Below are 24,750 nucleotides of genomic sequence, written 5' to 3'. Positions count from 1 at the left end.
TGTGTGTGCGGTGGGGATTGCCCCCCCCCCCCCCTTCGAATAAATCCTGGGAACGCCCATGCCCAGCGGACGTCGCTGTACTCCTAGCCTCACCGATACCATTTTCAGCGGTGGCTGCAAAACCACATCATGGACCATACAAACATGTATGACATATGTAAACATATTTATATTCACGATGTATTAACTTTCGCGAATTTTGCGATGACGATCACGAAAACTTGTGCTCGCGAATAAAGTGACACTGATTCTGGAATAGGCTAGCACATGCTGAATTTCATGATCTGTGAGCCGGAGTCAGCCCTGCCTGGACGCACCCAGATCGAATTGTATCTTCGCGTTATAGACTTCTTCAAAATCATTTATTAACCACGCAGCGTGATAGCCAATTATGGGTGCGTGCCCGCAGGAAGCTTGCCAATGCCTAGAATAATAAATTGTGAACCGCGTCTAGTTCATTTTCGGATGCACTATCATTCGTTATCTGTATACAGAGTGTTTGTTTTTATTCTGTACAGAATTTTTAATAAAAAACTAGCAGAGCAAAATAGATGCCTTTTTTTGCAGTTGAGTTCTACGGCCAGGCTGACATCCCCTCGAAGAAAGTATGCAACTACAAGGTGACTAATTACATAAAATTCATTAATTAACTCTTTAATCAGGGGATTTCGGGCAAAAGCGGGAGATCAGAATGAGAGACCATCCTAGTTGAAAGCCATTCCACGTTTGAAAAATCCTGAAACACTCACGTGTGTAAAGATATCCACCCCCCCCAGTTTTGATATGCAAATGAACTGGAACCGAAACCGCGGCGACCTGGAACGCATGGGATACATCCCTCATTTCACGTGAGAGGGCCACATCATTTGGAGCGATAGAGACGATTGGAGTAGGTGCCGACCTGCGGGCCAGATAAACCGCTTTCAGACATATGTCGGCACAGTTCCCTTAGAAGTCGGCCCAGGACGCATATTCCCTCAGGGCGTTAGTCGTGACGTTGCCCTCCTCTGTGAGGCCGACAACGGCGATCCGTTTCACCAGCACCACCACCACCATCACCGCTTTCCCGCCCAGATAAACCACCGTCGGCGAAGGTGATGCGCTTCTCAGGCGCGCGTCGCTTCGAAGCGACGCGCGCAACTGGCCGTGGTTGTTGTATTCACCAATGTACACGTTAGGGACGTTAGGGTAGTATACTCATTACCATGAATGCTATTTTGCGACTACAAAAAAGGTTATTGTCTGGACAGCGTTCAGAGTTACTCGTGTATATAATCGTGGATGCATAGTTGTGCCCCTTAGATGGCCTAAACTTTCCATGGTGAGTAGCTCGGATATTATTTTTAACAGCGATGCAATGTCTGCCAGAGGGTGTCTGCCCGAAATAGTACCATTGGTTGTGCATTTGAGAGATGGAAAAGGGGGTGAAATTCTCTCCACCATGTACAGTTCCCGCAGAACCCCTCCCGAAATATTTTTCTGGCTACGCTATTGTAACGATGCAAGCTGTGTCAGACAGAGGACACGGGTAATGTAAACCGAAACTAGAACCGAACACTGCTCCACAGTTGGCGCTGCCGTATGGCTGCTACCAGAGCCGTATACTGGCTGCTACGGCCTATGGCTATGGCTTTTGGCTTGGCTTTCTCTCTCTTTCGACGGACCCGACGGACCACACCGTGGGTGAAGCCTGCTCGCCGTTAGCTTAAAAAAAGAAAAGAAACCGAAGTGCTTCGAATTACTAGTTTCTGTGGATATTTAGGTGTTCTGACCGCTCAGCACTTCGTACAGCCTTTATAAACCTTACATTCAAGTAGAAAACATGAAAATCTGGACATCGGAGCACACATTCAAGTAAGTGCGCGGCAACGACCTTCGTCTGATGCAACTGCAACGTTTCCGTGTTTGATACTTGGGGGCTTGCATCAAGAACAAATATAATGTTTCGTTGAAGTTCAAATGTCAGCCCACAGTGATATCAAGCGCTGTTGCCATGAAATGCTTGTGTGTGGTACTTTGTTTTTAAAAAAAGAAAAACTGTAAAGCTGTCCAAATAAATCGGGGCAGCGACAATAGCCAAGGTCATAATTTTCCATGCTCCCCAAGCTGTCGGATGCTATAACGCACACGTTCAACAGAAATTGGGGCTGTACTTTAGTAACGATCCTGTGGTTACAACGGCGTAAAAGATGCCACGCATTCTTGGAACTGAACCACGGAGAACGCCATTCCATTCATTTGTTGAAGGGCATTGCCCTATATCAGCTTGGAGACGAGGCTATCTATTGGGTATCAAGAAGTGAGTTACGTTTGCGAGCTGCTTGTGGCGAACTCGTTGATGTTCAAGTTATAATACTTTGTGGCTAAGCAGCGCAAGACAACTGTGATCATGAGCCCGCCATTCTGCTCTCTCGTGTAGGATGACGTCGGAACAACTTCTACTTCAGTATCAAGCTTCAGTATCTAGACCATGACGTATGTGCCGCCTATTGGGCGTATGGTAAATCTGATGATAAGCCGTTACTACCTGCAAACAGCTCCCACACCAGTCTAAACTAATCCGATCAGGTGTTGTAGCTCCGCTTCTGCATACGGCCCTTAACAAATCATGTCGCCACCTGATTTCCGATAGCCTTCGCCCTCAGGTTTGACGGCTAGCAAATGCGGGGTTTGTCCCTCACCTGCTTTAGTCAGTTATAAGGATGACTCGTTAGTCTAGGTGTTGTAAAATGTAAAAAAAGATTTGGAATTCCGGTTGTATTTTCTGATGTTGCAACAATTAAGCTGTCTTACGCCCGTTCACTCCAGTAGTTCTGGGTGCAATATTTCCCGCAGAACCCGCTTTGTTGACTGTGTGAAGTGTACTATGCCCTTCTGGCTTGTGGCTTTTGTTAGGTAGGGCATACTGGCAGATGTTTAAACACTGGGCCCCTGAACACGAAAGGAATGCTGACTCCCTTTCGGGGGAATCTGAGAAGTTGTGTTGCAATTGTGTCCCACTGTTAAAAGAGACTGTTGTTCTTGAGAAGGTGTGTGACCCAGTTGGCCAGCTTTGGACTGAGTTCAAGGAGATTACGTCAAGAGGGAATTGTGTTAGTGCTCCCTCAGTTTCTCCCTTGCTACCCATCAGAAAGTCAAGTTTGGTGTGTCATTAAAAGGGTTTGCTGTGTTTGAGGACATGTGGTGTCTTGTCCTTGTGCTCCCTGTCTCGGGGTTTCTCTTCATTTACATGAGAGGGAATTTTCAAACATAACCGTGCATTTCTTGACACTTCAGTCTCACTGAAGATTAAAAGCATTTTAAGTTCCTGCAAAATGCTGCAAAAGTAGCATTTCTTTATGATCATAAAATTGATGTCCCATTGTATTTTATAAGCAAAATTGCACTCAAGTCCAGGACGGTGGACAATCCCCAACAGTGTGCTGCGGTGTTGGGGATTTGGGGGAACAAATTGGGTTTAAATCCGCAGTTTTTTTGCAGAAGGCGTTTAATCAAATCCAAATCAAGTCCAGATTTAAATTTATTCGAGTATATCATATCACTTTAAATACAGATTTAGTTTCAGCACGCCAAATCAAATCCCTTTTTAAATCCGGAATTTTCGAATGCATTACAAATCCGGAAGAGGAACTAACACTGCTGAATAGCTGTGGAATGGTTTCAGAATCAACTGCAGTTTTCGAAGCTCTGATTTTTACAGAGAATACCAAATTACAAACACAAATTCCTAACAGTTGTGTAACTAAGAAAAGGAGGCGAAACATGGAAGACATCTACTTCAGTCGAGCTTAATGAGCATATACTGCGGTAAAAAGAAATGGGAACTTGATTGTTGGACGAATATTGTGCTGCGGGAAACGCAGTGCTCATTACATCCTTGTCGCTGATCGTGGTATAGTACACCTGCTACATGATACATTTCTTGATGTGCATATGTATGAACGAATGCAAAGAACTATGTGAAATAAAGAGATGGGTGAGGAGCATAATGGTACAGCACTTGGTGGGGAGTTGGAAGGATAAGATGTGTCCTCGCGCTTTTTTTTTTTCTGCGTATGAAGTATAGGCCTTAAATTGACATAAGCAGCGTGCAAAACCGTCGTCGCAGTGTTCTGGCAGTACCACCGAAGAACAACCTTTTATCCTATGAAGAGCTTTTCTCAGCGGCCTATTCACCGAATATTGAAGTGTATTGGATTTAGTGTCAGCATTATATTACACAGTATAACAGAGGCAGCGAGAGCCGGAGCAAGCATTGCGCCACAGTCACGCAAGCATGCACATTGCTCATGCATATACGGAATCTCTTTAAACGGAACCTCGAGGGACCTGGAAAATCTGTTCCGTTTATCAGGAGTTCCATTTACTGAGATGTGTGTGAGATGTGAGATGGTTGTGTGTGAATTGTTAAATGGTGTAATTTCCAGGAGTGCAGAAGCTGTAAGCAGTCTTTATGCACATTACTGCATCAAAGACGAGGAATACACACACAATTTTCAACTTTATTCTACTCCTCATTGAGATGTTCCACCTTCACACGAACAATTGGCCCACTCATTCGGATATTCATACTTTGGGCAACTTTATCCACAGTAGCAAGCATTTTTAAGCTCTTCGGAGTCGCAGAGTCCAAGTATTTTTCTTTGCAGTCGAAATCATGAAGCACTAAAGGCATCACGCAGCTTGTCCTTTTGGCTAAGAGTTCTTGTTAGCGTACTTTTTGGCATCCTGTACTTCATCGTAAGCGCCGTTTTTGTGTAGCAACCACTCTCAAAATTGATACTGTTGGAAATGGCATTTACTACTGTTAGCATACTAATCCTAATCATGGTCGTACAGGAAGTGGAGAGCTCAAGCTGCCAAGCGCATAGCAATGATGCTTTGAAATGTTCAGTCAGTTCCGTTTTCTGTTCTGTTTACCCAGTGGTGTAAAAATTGTCGTTCCGTTTAATGGGAAAATTTTTGCATTGCATAAATACGAATCCAAACAACCTCGCGGCTGTTGTTCCGTTAAAGCAGTAATTCCGTTTAAGCAGTTTCCGTTTAGTGAGATTCCACTGTAGGCTGAAGTTGATGGCAAATTATGTAAATCCAAATCTTTGGGAAAAAATGTGATTCAATCCAAACCCCTGAGCAAAAGTGTGATTCAATCGATGTCCAAATCATGTACATAATGAAGCCGCCAATGAAATCCAAATCAAATCTGCCAATGAAAAAATGGCTAGGAAGCAAGCGAGGTGGTGAAGGTGATGCGTGATGTAAAACCCCGAGACTAGGGAGCACGAAGGGACAGACACAAACTTGAGACTTCGTGTTTGTGTCTGTCCCTTCGTGTTCCCTAGTCACGGCGTTTTACATCATGCAAATCTGCCAGTCTCTTTTGTGGATTTAAATCAAACCCAGGATTTCAAATCCCCAACACTGGTGCGTTGGCCCACACAGTGGTTGAGCGACTGTCCTTGAGTTTGCTGACCAAGAGCGAGGGAGGCTCCACCTCTAAAATGTGCGCCAATTGGAGGGCTCGGAAGGCGGAGCGCTGTAGCCTCTGCTCTTGCCTAACAGATGGCGCACTGGTAGCGCTCGGCTCGGGATGTGTGACCCGCAGTCGTCTGCTTCTTCCGGTAGCGCTACGACCTCGAGACTGACCTCCAGCCTCTGCTGTCGTGTAAGAGATGGCGCAACATTGGCGCTCGGTGGGGCACGTGTGGTCGTGATAACACGTGGTCGCCATAACTTTGGGTCTTGACCTTTGCGAGTTCGACGCTTTGCTTGCCTCAGCTCTTGAAAAAAGGAAAGAAATGTTGCTGCTTCTTCTACTCCTCACACTGATATAAATAATTTCAAATAACTGTACTGTGTGTGTGTCTTTTTTTTTTTTTTTTTCCTTTTTGTAAGTAGTTACAGAAGTATCTAAAAAGGAAAGAAATGTTGCTGCTTGTTCTACTCCTCGCACTGAAATAAATAATTTAAAAAAATTGTACTGTGTCTGTGTTATGTTTTTGTAAGTAGTTGCGGAAGAAAATAATTGTACTGTGTGTGTGTGTTTTTTTGTTTTTGTAAGTAGTTAGAAACATTGAGAAACATTCCAACTTTTGAATTTCACTTTGCCCGGCTTTGCCACCTCTGCCGTAGCGATGGGGACGTTCAACAAGGGATACTCCCCCTCTCACCCCCAAAAAAGCCCCATCGAATCTTAATGATTTCTCGATTTTTGTTTTTTTACTCCCATACCTCTATCTTTTGCTGGACGACCCATCGATGCGTCATAGGTTGCAGAGCCAGTGAGAATTGAATAATATCGATATTCATATGGGTATTATATATATTTTTTCAATACGATGTTATCGGTACTTGTAAAATATCGATGTGCCTATCCAGATGACGAGCGATGCTGTAACGCGCGCATACACAGAGATGCTCCACGCCGAATTGTGGGGCGCAGACAATTGCTCACCAAAAAACTGCTGAGGCCGGACAATTAATTGCTCACCACAAAACCATTGAAGCCGGACAATTACTCACCGCGTCTTTCGCCACACTTATATTGTGATTTTATTTCGTGTTTATGGCGCTTGACATTTTTATGTTAGATGAACTTCTTTTTTAGCTGTCTAAGTTGCTTCAAATAGATCTAGGAAATCCATTAGTGAAGAGCGTGAGGTGAGAGGTCGGACTGTCCTTGAGTTTGCTGTCTTATGGGATCACATCTCTGCAAAAGTTGCATTCTTCAATGCGAGTCATCAGTCCAACGTTGATCTTTTCACCATTTTAAGTATGCCTCCATTAGGCAGTGTTTCTTGACAAACTTTTTGTTAACGTTTTTGTGATTATGTGGATATTGTCGTTTTGTTACAGTCACCCATGGGAGACAGTTGCACAGGCAGCATGGCGTAAATACCCCAATCCCATGAACCCAGCTGTGGTCGGGATAGATGTGGTGGACCGCCAGGTTACCGGCAGTGGAGTCCTCAAGAGCCACCGTCTCATTAGTACACGATGGGGACTGCCAGGATGGGCACAAAAGGTGAGAATCTTGTGGGTTTTACAATTGCACATAGGAACATTTGTTGCAGCACATTACAGTCCAGCTCTGAAGGTTCGCAGGTAGGACTGGTGCTGTTGGGTCACTGAAAGGTGCAGTTGTAAATATAGGGGGCTTGAAGAATCTCTGAAAAGGTTTGTCATGTCCTCGGAAAACTTGGGGAAACCTACATACTTCAAACCTCACAGTATCAACGTCTTTGCTGTATTCTTACTGTGTTTCCCATAGTTTTGCTTTTGAATTTAAACATTGTTTTGAATTGATTTCAGGGCACCTTTAAGGCCACAAAACAACCACCTATACCACAACAAAAACTGGGTTATTTGTTGGAGAATATTGTCCTACATATCCCCAAAATTGTAGCATGAAATATCTCTTGTACATTGAAAAGTAGTGACAGAAATCTAGAAGTGAAGTCAGAAATCTTGCTTACCACAGACTTATGTGGGATTCAAAAAGCTACAAGTGAACTTTTTTCTAAATCGTTGTGCTGTGTCATAGCGCTTTCAGAGTGTCTACAAACCTGAATGTCTTACAAAAGCATGGAAGAATCAGATGTTCAATGGCATTTTCATCGGTAGAAGGATTTTGTCAGAGCCTCTTGAAAGGAATACCTTCGTTGCCTTGCTTTTAATCTAAGCACGACAGTAATGCAGAATGCTGTGGAGAAGGATTGAGTGAGCACTAATGTGATGACTGAATCTTCTAGGCCAGGGGTCGGGAGCCTGCGGCATGCTTGCGGCCCAGTGCAGACCAAACGCGTGACAAAAATTCCGGTGCTTAGGAGGAGTTGTTGGTTATGGGGCATGGGGAGAGGTTATTCAAGACTGGGCTGGCTTGGCAGAGGGCGCGGCACTGCAAGCGAATTCCTCAGGCAAAAGCGCGTGCTCTGTGTTGCCTTTCCCACTCCTAATAAAGTTAACAAAAGGTGTTTGTTGTACTCTTACCATAACCTTGTGAATTCAACACGCCATGGAAAATGCGAGCTTTCAATGGATTATGCCTAAAAAGTAATATTTAAAGGAATTTTCTTGTTGCTTGTTTGACTGCTTAATAATTGTGGCAGGTTAATTTATACTTACTTTGAAATGGTTTCAAATATGTTCCGTGGCTCCTGGAAAAAAAATCAACGAGGGGGCATAAAATGTACCCCTTAGGATTGCAAGGGTTCCTGCCCCCTGTTCTAGGCTCTTCAAGCTGCTCACATCATCTACTTAATCATTAGAAATAGTTATGAGTTAATCACAATGATGCCTATGCTTGCACCTTGTTTAGAAGTGGAAACTTTCTGAGTTTTCACTTTTCATGACAACTGTGCTCAACATGCATGGGGTGCAAACATTTAAATGAGATATTGACAGCTCACGAAAGTTTGAAAACTTTGGTGAAGGTGATCAAACGAATCATAGTTCTTTTGTGTAGCACTGTAATGATAACTTCCACGTTGGTTGGTGTGTTGCATTATACAAGCTCTTGATTCATGATTCTCTATGCAGATCCTAGGAGCAGACCGCACCTGCTACGCAAGTGAGCATTCTGTGGTGGACCCGTCCCAACGCACCATGACTCTGCTTTCCAGAAACGTAAGGATGTTGCATAATGTGTCACGTGCACAATATCTGTGCAAAGTTATTTTGAGAGGTGGAATACAAAGTATGGCGTGCAGTTGGCAGTTGCATATGTGTGGCGTATGTGTGGCGTATGTTGGCAGTTGCATATAATGTACTCCTGCCTCCGGCAGGAGTACATTCATTGGGTGGCTTTTACAGTGATAGCTGTAAAGTGGAGGTACATATAAAGGAGAGGGAGATTCTGGAGTCTGCGGAAGAGCGTCTGAAGCACGGTGGTCTGAAGAATCCAGTAAAGTGCTTCCGTCTGTGCCTCACGGAGGGTGCCCCAGGCTCACGTATGGATGAGCCTGCGGTAAAGTGCTTCTGCCCGCGCCTCACAGAGGGTGCCACAGTCTCGCGTAACAACTCTGGTGGACCCGACAGCTATCGCTGTTGGTGAAATATCGTGGAGGATTCGTGTTAATTTTTCTATCTGTGTACTGCTTATTCCATTTCCGTCTCATTCCTTCAGTGCCTTAGCATTATTTCATCATGTCGTTCTCAATTGCATCAATAATTGTCTTGTTTTAGGAACCATGCAGTTTGTCTCCATACATTTCACCAGCAAGCAGCTTGTTGGGTATTCAACTCATCTACACAGTTTATGTGTGGTTGTAGCTCTCTTTGAAGCCTTGTGCTTTGAACTGAACATGGCTACTAAGCTTCATTATGCAGGAATAGTGCCCCACTCCTCCACATAAGCCCCAAGGTGGTGTCAGAAATTTATTTGTGAGAGCTTAGGACTTTTTTGTGCTCATGCCCTTAAATAGTGAATTTGCAAGGCTTGTAGATGATAGAAGGAAAATCCCTATTTCAGGAGCTGCTAGTGGGTGATTTCACATCGGGGCAGACAGGTTGGCCCGGGTCACACCTTCGACTTGTCCAGAAAAAATATATATTGTAGCCCAATGTCTGTGTAGAAAAATCACGCAAAAATCAAGTCCGTATGTTGTTTGGTTACGATTTTAAAAATCGCTAAAGCTGACAATGTGCGCTCCCCGTTTTTGCGTCGCGGCGTTGTTTGCCTTGTTCAAAGCGTTGTAGCTCCGGACTTTTTTAAGGTATCCGACAGAATCTCCGTCGTGGAATGCACAGCACCTGGTACTCTACGCCTACGAACTTTGACGGCTCCGGATGCCACCGTTAATTTTTTAAAAAATCGCAAACTTTGCAAAAAGTGCAACACTTGTTTGAATTCGTCGCTCTATTTCTTAGGCAGATTTACGAATTGAGAAATGAAATTTACATCATCGTACTCGGCAAGGCAAGCTCTTTCGATTGGTGCAGGTCTCACTTTTGTGGATTAAATAGTTCTTGTCGTACAGGCGCTGTTGTAGAAGACACTCACTGAAAATTCAACAGGTTTAGGCCCTCGGTTACCAAAAACACCAGCTTTAATTTCGACCAAATTTCTTTCAGTGCTAGACAAATGTGTCGTCATTAACTGCCAATAATCAAATTTTGTCTCAAAAGACCGGCCGAAGAAGCGCGCTCGTTTACACTGACGTCCATTCGCGGTGCCTTGCAGCCTAGTCTTTCAAGCCGAATGAAAGGATTAGAAGTTCGCTTCCTGTCCGGATACCTCATTTTATTACTTCCACGAGGGCTGAGATAAAGGAGGGGTACTAACATGAATATAAGAACACTGTATTAGGTTTGTGGGTGGCGGGAGTACGATACTCCCAGGCTTTGCTTTATTGTTGCCACAGTGGCTTTGGCCCACACACCACGACTCCCATCTGGGTGTGTCAAGGACGGTACCAATTTTTTTTCAGTTGAATTAGTATGCCCTGTTTACGTTTTGTGCCATCTATTCAAAATGTCTCAGAGTTAAACAATATTGATGGAGTTACGGTGAGCCTTACGCAATTCTCACGAATTCCGCTAATCTTGATTGGAAAGAACAAACAAGAACAAAACAAAAAAAGAAAGAAAGCTTGTTTTATTCTCGCAAAGTCGATTGATAACTGTGGGTAGTGCTAGCTGTAATTCTGGAGACTTGTGACTTGTGAATAAAAATAGCCTTTACTGATATCAACCAGTTTATTCTGAGTAACATTACTTGCAGCCGATATGTTCCACGGGGTTACAGAGACACGTTCTTAAGCTTGCTCTTTCCTGTCCTGGCAATGTACAGTTCACGTGTCCCGTTGTTGGTTTTGCTCAGCCATACGTGCGATGATTGTATCCCAGGAAAACTTTTCACAGACGCCCATTCTTCCTTCTTGGCTGTGCGAAATTCTGAAATGAGTTCAGAGGGCAAATGCAGTAAGTGCACCCCCTTTAGCTTGGATGAGAGAGAGTGGATTAGGTCACGTGGCGTCAAGATCGCTTCCCGTGCAGGACACCTCAAATTGTGAAGTGTTGCGTAATGCTTGACAATCCCGCCTACGCCATCACATGCACTTTTTCCGTGACCGGTGGCTGTAAACATCCATCTCGCTTCATGAAAATTCGTCTTCCCTAGCTCAGACAATATAAAGCGGTTCTTAAAATGACTTGCTGCACCATCCGAAATGTATATGACATTTTTAGCAATTGGCAGATTTTCGTCCAGCCAGTCCTCTACAGCTTTCCTTGCGAACAAATCATGCGCAGAGTCGTGAGAGAGGTCTTGGCTTACCGCAGCAAAGCTTTCTGTCTGATGCTGTGTTTTCACAACACACGTGAAAATAGACAGCTGTTGCTTGCTCCAGTGGTAGGACTGGACCTCATCTGGCAGAAGGACAGTCCAGTTTTCGGCGAAGTCGTAATGCAGGTTGTACGTTGCGTCGGGGACAGATGTTTTGCAATCATGAATGAGGGTGCTCTGAATACCCCTGATGTAATCGTGAGTGATATTGGCCGCGGTCCACTTTCGCACTTCGTTGAGAAATTCTTTAGCGTCCAATTCCTTTTTTACCAGCTGTCCACCCTCCCACGTCGCCACTCGGATATCCTCGTCTTCATCAATTCTAAGCTTTTCCAGTTATTCCTTCCTCACGTGGGCAATTTTGGCACTGCTGCAAGTAGCACTGTTCTGTGGGATCGTTGCAGAGGTAAAAGCACTTCACCATGTCAGCGTCAGCTATTCCCTGACAGCTGCTCCGTACTGCAGAAATGCACAAGTGAAAATTTGCGCAGTATATACACACACACACTTCATGCTGGGGCTGTATTTTTACCCATTTTGGGCGCAAGGAATAAAATTTTGTGAGTCCAATTTTAGAGGTTGGGTGCTGCTCTTTGAATATGCGATAAGTTTCCCTAATGGAGCGCGTCATGTATCGCTTAGCCACTTTGACTTTCTCGTCGTCAACAGTTGCGGTAACCACATCCTTTCGATTGGGGCTCTGTAGTGTGCATTGCAGGTCATCATCCGTGTAGTACTTGCTTGCAGCGGCCACATCTTCATGCTTCAGTTTTCCTCCTTCGTATCTGTCTGGTTCAGCCCATACACCTCTTCTGCTTTTTACCTTGCGGGCCTTCAACATCAGGTGCTTAGTAGCTTCTGGTATGACCCTTCTGATATCTCGAGTAGACATTGAGCTTGGGAGTAAAGTGAAAAAGCAGCAACGCTCTCGATAGGTATCGCAAGCTGAAAGCGCCTCGTGAAAGTTGCTTGCCCATTCCGTACAAACTTGACAGATATCAGCCTCGTCACCCGATGCCTCACTTTCATAGGCTGCACTGACTTTTTTTGACATCTCTCGTTGGAGTTCACGCTTCTTCCGTCTTGTGTACGCTCCGCGCAAGCGGCCACAACTTTCCAAGTCCGCCACAGCTTTCCGTCGTCTCTGGTCCAGACGAATCTTCTTCTTGTGTCTAGTTCCGTAGTCCGCACAGAACGTCCGGTCAGAGCTATATGCTCGATACATTGCGAATGTGGAGAAGGGTCTACCAGAGAGAAGCTGCTTGTGCAGAAGCTCCAAGTGTATATATGGCAAGTCCACTCGTGAGCCCGTCACAAATTTATTGTCACCTTGGACACCGACGGCGCAGCAAAGGAAATTATAAGGCAAACACCGCCAAAGAGTATAGACTTCCGCCCCCCATGAAGGTAACCCCTTAGCCTCTTGCTCATGTTAGGACCCCTCCTTTATCTCAGCCATCGTGGAAGCAACAAAATGAAGTATCCGAACAGGAAGCGAACTTCTAATCCTTTCATTCGGCTTGAAGGACTAGGCTGCAAGGCGCCGCGAAGGGACGTCAGTGTAAACGAGCGCGCTTCTTCGGCCGGTCTTTTGAGACAAAATTTGGTTATTGGCGGTTAATGACGACACATTTGTCTAGCACTGAAAGAAATTTGGTCGAAATTAAAGCTGGTGTTTTTGGTAACCGAGGGACTAAACTTGTTGAATTTTCAGTGAGTGTCTTCTACAACAGCGCCTGTACGACAAGAACTATCTATCCCAGAAAAGTGAGACCTGCACCAATCGAAAGAGCTTGCCTTGCCGAGTACGATGATGTAAATTTCATTGCTCAATTCGTAAATCTGCCTAAGAAATAGAGCGACGAATTCAAACAAGTGTTGCACTTTTTGCAAAGTTTGCGATTTTTTTTTAAATTAACGGTGGCATCCGGAGCCGCCAAAGTTCGTAGACCTAGAGTACCGGGTGCTGTGCATTCCACGACGGAGATTCTGTCGGATACCTTAAAAAAGTCCGGAGCTACGACGCTTTGAACAAGGCAAAAAACGCCGCGACGCAAAAACGGGGAGCGCACATTGTCAGCTTTAGCGATTTTTAAAATCGTAACCAAACAACATACGGACTTGATTTTTGCGTGATTTTTCTACACAGACATTGGGCTACACTATATATTTTTTCTGGACAAGTCGAAAGTGTGACCCGGACCAACCTGTCTGCCCCGACGTGAAATCACCCTAGTAGAGAGTAAATCAGAAACACACAACAAAAATGATGCGATAAAGGAAGCTGTCAAGTCAAGAATGTGATGTCAGCCGCATGAAAGAAAATGCATCATTGGCTTATCACATTTTTTTGGAACCGTTATTGTGAACATCTTTTTACTAAAACTCACTAATATTTCACCATATGCACTGCAGGGGCGGATCCAGGGAAGATCCTCGGGGGGGGGACTAAAAAAAAGAGAGAACTCGGGGGGGGGGGGGGGGGTCGCCATGTAGCAGGAAAATCTGCCGGAATGGGGGGTAGAGGTATGTCTCGGGGGGGGGGGGGGGGGGGGGGGGGGGCCTGGATCCGCCCCTGATGCACTGTGGGGGCCAAAAGTCTTGGATCACCAGTATGTGCAGCATATTTCATGTCTTGAGGTGGTATTTTGTGCATTTTGTTTAGCGTTACAGTAGCATAATATGAGGTGTGGAGGGAAAAGGCGCATTCAGCACAAACATATTCAAACTCAATCAGTGTCTCCTTCAACATACTCCCCTCCCCTATCTAGACAACGTCTGACACGAGTTTGCCTTTGTTGGTGCTGCAAGTCATCAGGTGTTAGCTCCTTCAGTAGCGTAGCCATTTTAGCCTTGAGGTCGTCCACACTTTGGAAATGGGGTCCCTTCAATGCGGATTTCACCTTCGGAAACAGGGAAAAGTCGCGCGGAGCTAAATCCATCGAATAAAGAGTGTGGTCCAGCACAGGGATCTTCTTATCAGTCAGAAACTGCTTCACCGACAGAGCGTTGTCAGCTGGAACATTGTCGTGATGGAGAATCCATGGGTTGTTCTTCCACAACACAGGCCTCTTTTTCCTCATTCTTTCTCTCAGCTTTGTCAGGATCTGTATACAGGGTGTCCAAGAAAACGTGTCATTGAATTATAATAACAAAACTACACCACCTAGAAACATGTGGTTAATGGGATTCGTTCTTATTAGGTTTTTGCCACCTCCTGATGTGAATGTCATTTAACTTAAGTTTTATTATGTCAGTTTTTAGGAACTGAACACCAAAATTTGCAAAGTAAAGGTCACTTTTTTTTACCCCACCAATGTGAAGCGCATGCTGAATTTACTGAAGTTCATGATAATTGACACAGATATTGAGGAGCTATCCCATCGGAAAAAATAGCTGAACATCATGCGTTCCGGAGCGCAGACAGCCTAGTGCTCAACGACATTTTGCGCGCCCTTGTTGTCAGTCCCACGAAAGGAGGTTTCTAAACTCAGCCCACACAGGGATAGTAGAAGGAGATAAGACAGGCATGGCGTATAGCATCTGACTTCTGCTGGGATCATGCCTTCCCTCTCCCAATTTCAAGAACTGTCACTTTTTCTACTACGTATCCCTCTGTGGGCTGGGTTTAGCAACCTCCTTTCGTCGGACTGACAGCGAGGGCGCTCAAAAAGTCGTCGAGCGCTAGGCCCTTGGTTCCCCGAAAAGCATGATATTTGGCTATTTTTTCGATAAAGTAAATATCAAGTAAATATCATAGCTGCTTACTACCAAGCTGTTGCTGGTTGCACACTTGAATTTGTACGTTGCGGTAACAGCGACAATCTTGAATAGTAGAATAGCTGCAGAGCGACGCGTGGAGCTTTCAAGGTTGTTGCAGTCATATGCGTATGCCGTCGGTACGCATTCGCTAACCGAAACTGGAACTAGTACACAGTTGCGTGCAGTCTCTATTAAAGTTAGCCCCAGCGAAACTCGGAACCTCGATACACTTCATGCATCGTCAGCACAGTCGCGACTTTAGTGGATTGCCAACAAACTCTATAACATTCGTGCGAGGTCTATAGTTCGGTTAAATTCTGGTTAAATATTGAAAATTTGTTGGTGTTGAGCTGAACACCGCTGTTCACCGTGCCACTGTGTGCGCAGCCAAATCCAGCGTCTCTAACGTGTTTTTTTTTTTCAGTTTCGATTTGGGGTAGTGATCTTTTATATTGCTATACCTCGAAGCTTGAATCATTTATCAGCGATATTGTGTAATAAAATCCTGAACATGTGCAATGTCAGTGATAATCGAGGCGATTACAGCAGTGCCGAACACGAGTGTCGCGGAAACGATCGCGTGTGATTGTGTGACAGCCATGGCATCGCGGTCGTGATCGTGAAAAGAGCACTTGCTACATTCGTTTTTGATAACCTGTGATCTGAGATGTGCTCATCAGTAAACCATCCCACATTCTAAGATGTCATTGCTTCCATTCTCTTTACTTCCATTCTGTCTCTCTGTGTTTCACCAGAAGGCCACCAGAGAAAATATAGAGAAGGAACACCAAAGCATATCCTGCGGTCTTGCGGCTGTTCCTTATCTTCTGTCACCCCTGTGTGCCAACCAGGCGGATGAACACGAAATTGACAGCTTGATAGCTGATCCAAAGCACTGCTTTGCGCAAGAAATATGTAAACTGAAACCGATTAGTTACTCGAAAAAATGACAAAGCGTCGACACTTTTTTTTTTTTTTAATATTTTTCGCTGAAGGTCCCGATACTTCAAAAGGTTCCATAAACGTGCGAAGTAAAATTTAAAAGTTATTATGTTTATTTAATTAGTGAGTGTATGCAAATGAGCCGCTCATTACTCAGTTAATGGCCAATGTCCCAAAGATCTTTACCAAAAGGAAAGTTCTTCGATGGCGTTACCTGTTTGCGAATTATTCAGCCGGGGGACCTTCGTGAAACACCCGCCATACAACACTGCGTTGCTCATCCACAGATGCCTTGTCTTGTCCTTGGGACGACATAGCAATTGCCTCATGTTTGTCCTAGGTTTAAAAGCTGTTCGTAATCCTAACTGTGCCAGTGTTCGATGTATAGGTTCGTAAATTCCTTTTATGTATGAGATAGTGACATAAATGGGCCTGCTCGCGGTTTCACATGTGTCCTGCTGTCTCTCAGACATTCAACGACAGGTATCATCACTTAAAGACTGGGGATACGGCCCTGCCTTTCCAGACAATTCCTAGCAGTTTCCATCTCTCTCATTCTTGAGTTGGGACTGGAGGGAATATTTAGAGATTGCAAGGTCAGCGATCTAACCACTGCCCTTTTGTGTTCTGTGGGATGCGCTGAACCATAGTGCAGTACCAGTCCTGAATCGCAAGGTTTTTGTATAGACCGTGGTGGATAAAGCTCCAGAAGCGTTCCTGCTGACAATGACATCAAGGAATGAGATTTTCCCTCGACACTCTGTCTCGTGCGTAGATTGAATGCGAGGATGATGCCGTTAAGAGTATCCGAGAAAGTGCCCGTACAGTTTTTAATAATAACAAACATTTCGTCAATGTAACGTCTGTAAAATGTTATGTTCTATCCTATTTTCTTAAGGGCCTTGTCCTCCACATATTCCATCATTAAATTGGCAGTTGTCATAGATATCGGGCTCCCCATAGGACATCCGTCAATTTGCTTGTACGTACATCTTTCCCTTGAACAAAAAGAAGGTCTGGTCCACGTACATTTTTAACAAATTCAAAATGTCATCGGCTGAGAGAGCTGTACAGTCTTCTAAAGCAGCATCGCCGTCCAATTTTTCTCACACTATTTCAAGTGGCAACTCGACCTGTACATTGGTACAAAGAGATACAACATCGTATGATATCAGTTCATCTTGAGGTTACGGATCACTTTACAAAACTCAATGAAATCCTGAACGGACAGTCCATTCCCATACATTGTGGGCGTTAACAAGTCAACGAGAAACTTTGATACGTTGTACGAAGGGATATCTTGAAAGACACTATGGGACGTAAAGGACAGTCTTCCTTGTGAACCTTTTGGAGGCCATAGATCTTAGCTGTTGCACCATCAGATGAAAAGAGCCTTCGGTACTGTCTTCTCACATCAGGAAAATCATAAAAGCTCTGCAAAAAAAATTAATTTCATCATCACCGGGTTGGCCCACCGAACATTAATGAGTTTGTATATAATGCTTGCCCTTTCTTGTTTTATGTACACCACAGAAATGAATTCTTTGTGTTGACATAAGCAGGTATTTCTGAGAATAAATACATGTTAAGGTGAGAACTAGTGTGTGACCAGTTTCATTATTCTTACTTCTAAGCTATAATCATAATTGTAAACTACAGTAGTTGATATTTCTGGCTAAATACCGAAAAGTGATGTTGTGCCAGTGATGTGTGAATTTTGCCCCCACTGTATCACTGAGTGATGAGCATGGCACTCCGTAGAGTAGGGTTGCCACCTGTCCTGATTCTGCCCGAACAGTTCAGAAACTCAAGGCTTGCATTCGGTGCCTGGGTGAAGGTGTAACCTGGACATAAAATGTCCGGAAATTGTCGAAGTCTGGGTAAACACCTTATGACTTGAGTTTTCCCGTTTGCGTCATCGTCGCCGAAGATTGAGCGATAGCTAAAGTGAGCAATCAAAGCTATGTTGAGCCACATGAAGATACTGTAGAGAACCTCTTATCTAGAGCCCTCCATACTCAGTGCTCAGCATTGAAGTCTCAAGAAATTGATATGGTCCCTCACAATCCAATCCAATCCAATCCAAGACAGGGCAAAAAAAATGGAGGGTGGCGTGGCAGGGCCTAGCGGTAACAACACCTCATACAGTGCTGGACAAAAATTTACGGAACACGCTCCGGCGCATTCCTTCCCCACAGTGACAGGTTAGCAGCGCATGGGACCGTACGGACTTACAAACAGGTGACTGGGTTACCTAGGCATATGTCTGTAAGTCTGTACGGTCCCATTCGCTGCTAGCGTGTCACTCTGAAGGTGGAATGCGCCGGAGCGTGTTCTGTAAACTTTTGTCCAGCACTGTACCTGTAGTTTGAGATAGTAGTAGATACCTGTAGGTAGTGTAGATAGACAGAGCGCTGGGCACAGTCCAAATGAAATTGACTGGACCTAGTAACGAGCGAGTTTCATGAGTGTATACTGTTTCGTGCTTCTGCTTGCAGCGCGACATACTGTAAAAGTAGAAATTTTCGCTAGGACTTAACTTTCGCAATCAAACTTTTTTCGTGAAATGAAGGTTCCGCAAAATATAGGTAGCGGGGATGAAAAAGTATGGGCACTGGAATTTGCGACGATATGAGCTCCACAAAGACAAATCGACTTATTTGGCGACCTCTGTTCTCACAGATTTGTTTTTGTCAAACATTTCTATAATTGAAACGCCACTTCAACATCAGTAGTTTATACGCGTACTGTGTCACTTGGCATTGCAGATACCTGCTTTCACAAAACCAGCACATATGTCATTGTCACGGGATTGGAATTCACGGTAAGCCTCTATAAGCCAGCCGGCATATAGAGGCTTCACGACACTGCCGGCAGTGTCATGAACCCCCGATCCTGCGATTACTGCTTCCGTCTGCTTCCACATGAATTCTTAAAATTAAGGTCCAGTCAAATATTACCAAAACGCACTTCCACACGAATTTGCGAATTGTTAAAACTGCAAAAGTACATTGCAGCAAAATGGAAAGTGCGACAATCCTCCCCCCCTTTGTTCGATATTTCCTGTCAGAAAAGGTGGCAACCCTACCGTAGAACAGTGTTCCGTTTGAAACATGGATGTTTCTGTCCGAGCTGAGGCTTTTTCCTCTACCTATCTTTGCAATAAAAATGGATTTTCTGCCTGTTGACTTGATAGGCAGTGTGCCTAGTCAATGTGGCCTAATGTGTTCCCAGCTGAAATCATCACTATTGCAGGTTGTTCATAACAAGGAAATCTCATGTAAATGCAAAATTATGTTTAATATGCTAAAAAGGAAATGCTCAAGCTTTGCTTAGCAGTTCTCTAAATGCAATGCCATCTAGTAGTGCCCTAACATTTCCCGTATTCCCGGTCAGTGATACGGTCTGGAAAATAACTTTCCATATTGAGCAGACAAGGTGGTATAGAAGATGTAAGGTTTCCGTACAGTCCGTGATTCATCAAGTATAAATAATGGGGGTCCTTATTAATGAGGAGTGGCTGTACAATCTTTTTGTCACTTACAGTTTGATTTCAACTGAGATTTTTCTCTTATAGCTCACTTTCTGCAACGAAGTGTCCGTAGTGGAAAAGCTTACCTACACGCAACACCCTCAAGATAAAGAACGGTGAGTCACAAACCAAATATTATCAGAATTGTTTTAGTAGTTTCTGATTGCAATAAAAATTTGTATCTGACATAGCACTCTGCTAAAGCAAGAAGCCATGATCACAATACGTGGTGTTCCTCTGAGCAGCTACCTGGAGAATTTCCTGGCCAATGCCATTTCATGTAATGCTGGCAAAGTGAGTTCTTTTCAGATTTTCTACATTTCACCTCTTATACTAGCATCTTTGTGCATTTAGTTTTGATTGACAGAGATTTCCTCTGGAATGCACACACTGGGGGGGACTTTGCTTTCTCTAGTCTTGTCTTGAGCGAATTGAGCCACTAAAAATTAATGTGAAGTTTTTTCCTGTACCAGTCTTCAACTCCTGATGGTATGAATATTGCTAGTTAGTTAAAAATGAATGTACTAAAAGTGAAGGGCTTTCCTTTGCCTTAGCCAATGAGAGAAGTATACGCTTCATTGTGTGGAATATGCTCTTTGTTGGTCGTGAAAGTTAAAGGAGCATCAGTAATTTCTCACTATCACTTGTTATGTTGGCACATCACAGTTCTAAGGGTGAGTCCACATCTGGGTTTTTTGACGGTGTTTTATTGTTAGATATGAACAAATGTGCTTAAAACTTGCCCTGTGAAAAGATAGACAAAAAATAATAAGTCTGGGTATTGTTTAATTCTGCACTGCTTGGCTTTATTGGACTTAAAAGGGACCAAGAAAGGATATTTGAAAAGCCTACGACCATTTTCAATTCGTTCCTCTGTACTAAAGCATTCACCCTGTGAAATATAAAGTTAAAAATCGTTCAAATAGTGAAAGTATTCTATATTAACCACAGCTGTGAACGGCGGCTGCTACGCCCCGCCTGCGAGGCGAACTCGCTATGACGTCAAGCACTGGTGATGTTGCGGGCAAACTAGGAACTAGAAAACTAGTATCTGACATGCGCGAGAAAATGTTTTTCCTCCAAGGTGCCAACGCTGATTCGCTCAGATTTCCCTCTCAATCACCTCTGTCGTACGTTCCGTACTGTTTGGCCCAACCCGACTCGTCCGTCATCGGTACCCACGCCGTTTCTTTTCAAAGACATGCATACTGCGACTCGTGTTCCTACGAAACGACGCCGCCCGTAACCTTTCTTACCAATCATCTGCTACCAGAAACTCCACCTTCACCGCCACCACGAAAAGTACACTTGAAGCCTCCTATCCCACAGGTGCTTCTGTGTCTGGGTAGGGGAGCACCTGGAGTACTGCATCTACATAGGTGACGACGATCGCCACTAGGGTGCGGATTTTCATGCAAATGCATGTTTTTTTATCGATAAGGTTTTGTATCTGGACGATGGAAAAACACTTTGGTCTTGGTTTCGGATCGATCAGAACAGTTCTCTGGAGCATATAAATGCATGTTTTGCACGTTGTGGCATATTTTGCATGAAAGTGCATGAAAAGTGCATATTTTGCCATATTTTCATGTGCAAGATCTTGCTATGTACTTAGGTAAATGACACCAGGAATCGCGCCAGGATGACGCTGATGATGATGATGAGGATGTCGGCAGGAATCGAACCTGGGTCTTCTGATCAGAAGCCCCAGGTTCGATTCCTGGCGTCAGCACCTCTTTTCCCCCCGAGTTGTTTGAATTCATTACTTTCCGGGCGTTTGAGGCTTACGTGTCTCTGTCGTCCTTAATTGTGGTCTGCCTTGGCCAGTTCTCGTTGTTTACTATGTACTTCTTTTTTCATGGCTGGTTTTGCTGGTTTCGGGATGGCATAGGGTTGAATTTCATGAAAATTCTGGTCCGAATCGAATATTTTTCATTGTTTCCGTGAGGTGGGGTGAGGTGCAGTGTTCAGCCCACACCCTGGCTGCTCCATCTTCCACTGCTTGCATGGCGAATGGGCCGTACTTCACCTTCACCACATTACCGTTATGAAGATGGGCGGTGTCTGTATTTTAATCGACATGATGCAGTGAAAAACGAGATGGGATGACTAAACAAACATGGGCACACGAAAAACACGAACATGTGTGTATGTTTGTGTTTTTCATGTTGCCCATACTCAGGCTTGTTTCGTCATGGGTTTTGTCCACCAACTACCCTGCATTTGCGCTATTTTATTAATCATGAACGCAAAGCCTTCAGCTCCATAATTTATATCTGTTGTGCAAGTATTCTTTGTTGTGTGCTGCAGAACGAAGCCAGGCATTAACTTTTTATTTAAATAGGCATTTGGTACATGGCTTTTGTACCAAGAACAGTGAAAAATGTTGGCGGTGCATATATTGACGTTTTTTACTGCATATTTAGAAGATTTTCAGTGCATAGTTGCATGCATATTTTGGGAGTTTTGAGTGCATATTTATATGTGCTCCAATCATCACGCTCATGCTCTTCATGCACTAAGCTCAAGCATTAAATCAATACTTGTTTCTTGACGTTCTACCTGTGTGAAATCACTGAATTTAGAGATCCACAGCCCTATAATTTAATGCAATAAATGTCTGTGTGATAGGGATATCAGGTATCCATGCTCTGCAGTTCTCCTTGCCTAACATTATGCCGGATTGAAAGTGGAACTGCCTATGAGGTCAAGGATTGTGAGCAAATTACTCATAGAACAATGCTCTTTTCTGTGTTTATGCTGGTACAGTTTGAATCTTAATTTTGTTGCCTAAATGTAATGTGAAGCTGTGCAGGAAGTGAACCCGTTTTCAGCAAATACAGCATACCCTCATCCGTGTCCACAACTAGTGCCCCCCCCTCCAATATGTTCTGTTTCCTTGTTTTCAAGTTCAATCCTAAAGCCTTTTTGGAATTTCTTGTTTAACAGGGACGACAAGCAATGGAATGGGTAATTGGAGTTATAAACCAAGAGGTCCAGGAGCTCACTACAAAGACTGTAAAGAGTGTAGATGAAATTACACACACAGCACGAAGAAGCGTGGGAGACATCACTTCTGCAGCAAAGAAGGGCATGGATGACCTGACACACTTAGCATCGCCAGAACCACACTACCATTTTAAAAAATAATTTCCCTTAGGCAGTCTAGGCACTTAACTAATTTGCTGACCGTCATAGGTTTATTCAAATGGACTGATGTGCTTGCAGTTCTTGTCTGAACTTGGGTCAGAAATGCAGTATAATAACATGCACTTGAGTGACAGTATACTTCATGGTGATATGTGCCTCATGGTAACGGTATGCCTCTCTTGATTGACATTGGTTGTATAAGGTGGCGTATTGCCCTGTTCAGGCTTATTCTGTGAAACAAAGCGTTACTGAAATGCGTCATTCAGCGATTGTGAGAGAGAGAAAAAATTCTGTCAGCTATGCATTATTCACATCAGAACATGGCTAAAGTTCTCGTGTTATGCTCCAGCAGTGCTGAGAGGCAGATGATTACAAAAAGGAAAGTGTGGGAATTCATGCTTTTGGGCCTTATAGAAACTCGTGCTGTTACTGTCGCTCACTGTCTTCTCTCTGCTCATTTAATCTTGTCTCAATGTTGACGACGTGCCCTAAGCTATGTCAAAGTGACTGACTGTGTATTGTACAGTCAGTATGTATTTCATCGTAGGTATAAGCTCTGAACAATAAATAAAAAGCACATTTGATTGAATTAAAATTCTGCAAGCATTCGGCTGTTGTAATGTTATGGTTCTAAATTTTTCACAACATTGCAATGGTGTAATTTGCTGAAGCTCAGTTATATGAGCTGTATCTTTTATCTTGCATCGCACAATACTAGTTGGCCCACCGTTTAGTACTCTCTCGATAGAAATGTGCATGCATTTTGTCACGTGGATGTGTTAGGAATATTGAAAATTGCTTCCCACAGCTTCATTTTCGTGCAACTTGCAATTTGTGTGTCTGGAGAAAATAGCATTTTTATGGATGGTGGTAGAGAGATCATAAAAATGACTCATGAAGGGATGGATCATCTGTATTTCACAATTAGTTTAGCTCCTTCTTACCATCTTTGCAGTCTACATCATTGGTTTATTAAGAACACTTACACCAATCTGGTAAATTCGTACACATATGGTTGCTCAAATGCAGTGAAGTGAAACCTTGCCACCTTTCTGTTCCATCTGTTTTGTCAATCCTCTTTGTGTGAGGAATTACCAATCTTGTTCTAGTATTGCTTCACTGAAAGAAATGTGCTGCAAATGATCCGACGTCTTTGCCACCGCATGGCTACAAACATCTATGAACTTTCTAGTTTCTGCATAAATTTTAAGTATGGCTTTGCAGACATCCTCAGCAGATGCTCCCGTTACTTCAGCTTTAGTACAGCCTAAAGCTGGAGTATTGTTATGGACCACTCCGACCCACCAAGCACATTCATGTGCAGACAGGGTGCATAGACCATGTACCACATGAATTCCACAAATGCTTTTTCTTTCTTTCATTTACACTGAACGCCAATGAAACCCTGCATCAAAAGAGTATTTTTATACCTTTTTCAGTGATGCAGATTTTACATTTTTTAAATACTGCCAAACAGTACCTAACACATATCTTCAAGAGATTTTGTGCTAAGATCAGGAGCATAGGAAAATGTAGATGCAAATCTCTAGCCTATGTAAGTGCACTGTGTGCGAATTCTTTTTGAAACAAGGTATTTTGAGGTGCTTTCAGAAAAGTCATCTTGTTCGAAATTGATCGAAATTGGCAAATATGCTGCAGAAGCACAGCATAGAAAGGGCATATGCGCTATTATCAGTTTATTCCCATCAGGTGCAAGCTTTGTCTTCTGGGTGGTTTGATTATGCCATACCAGCACTTCGCAATGTGACATCAAGTGGTGCTACTGTGGATGCCAAAATTTATGTGTGCAACTAATCAACAAATAGTTAAATAAATGACAGTTTGGGGTAGAAGTGCCAATTTTTCATGAGTATTGGCTTACTTATTGGTGCGTTGGTAAATAAAGAACATAGCAAATGAATGTGTGTCATGAGCTTGGTTCTGTTGCAGGTTTCACCCAGGAAGATATCAAGGCATTGTAATACATGTAACAGTAATATGTCAGACTCTGACTCTTTTGAGCTCATTGTGCTCACGCTTTTTTGAGCATTTTATGTGCAGTGACGGAGGGAGCGGTGTA

The 24,750-nt window shown here is 43.7% G+C and overlaps 1 protein-coding gene across 1 annotated transcript; it reads left to right on the top strand.

The window, feature by feature from the left end:
• Positions 1-1,642: 1,642 nt before the first annotated feature.
• Positions 1,643-22,947, top strand: LOC135377703 (PRELI domain containing protein 3B-like). Its single transcript, XM_064610303.1, has 6 exons — positions 1,643-1,854; positions 6,856-7,024; positions 8,539-8,625; positions 19,566-19,636; positions 19,712-19,814; positions 22,470-22,947. The coding sequence occupies exons 1-6, from the start codon at positions 1,823-1,825 to the stop codon at positions 22,668-22,670; spliced, it is 663 nt and encodes a 220-aa protein (XP_064466373.1). The 5' UTR covers positions 1,643-1,822; the 3' UTR covers positions 22,671-22,947.
• Positions 22,948-24,750: the final 1,803 nt, after the last annotated feature.

This window comes from Ornithodoros turicata, chromosome 1, assembly GCF_037126465.1.
Source record: "Ornithodoros turicata isolate Travis chromosome 1, ASM3712646v1, whole genome shotgun sequence".
Taxonomy (NCBI): domain Eukaryota; kingdom Metazoa; phylum Arthropoda; class Arachnida; order Ixodida; family Argasidae; genus Ornithodoros; species Ornithodoros turicata.
Note: the sequence above shows the minus strand (reverse complement) of the source record. Positions and strands in the feature narration are given on the sequence as shown.

Bases quoted from the DNA above. Each gene is read 5' to 3' on its own strand.
- LOC135377703 (XM_064610303.1), top strand. From the start codon at position 1,823: ATGAAAATCTGGACATCGGAGCACACATTCAA. The intron at 19,637-19,711 runs GTGAGTCACAAA...TATCTGACATAG, and splicing joins CACCCTCAAGATAAAGAACG to CACTCTGCTAAAGCAAGAAG. The intron at 19,815-22,469 runs GTGAGTTCTTTT...CTTGTTTAACAG, and splicing joins TTTCATGTAATGCTGGCAAA to GGACGACAAGCAATGGAATG.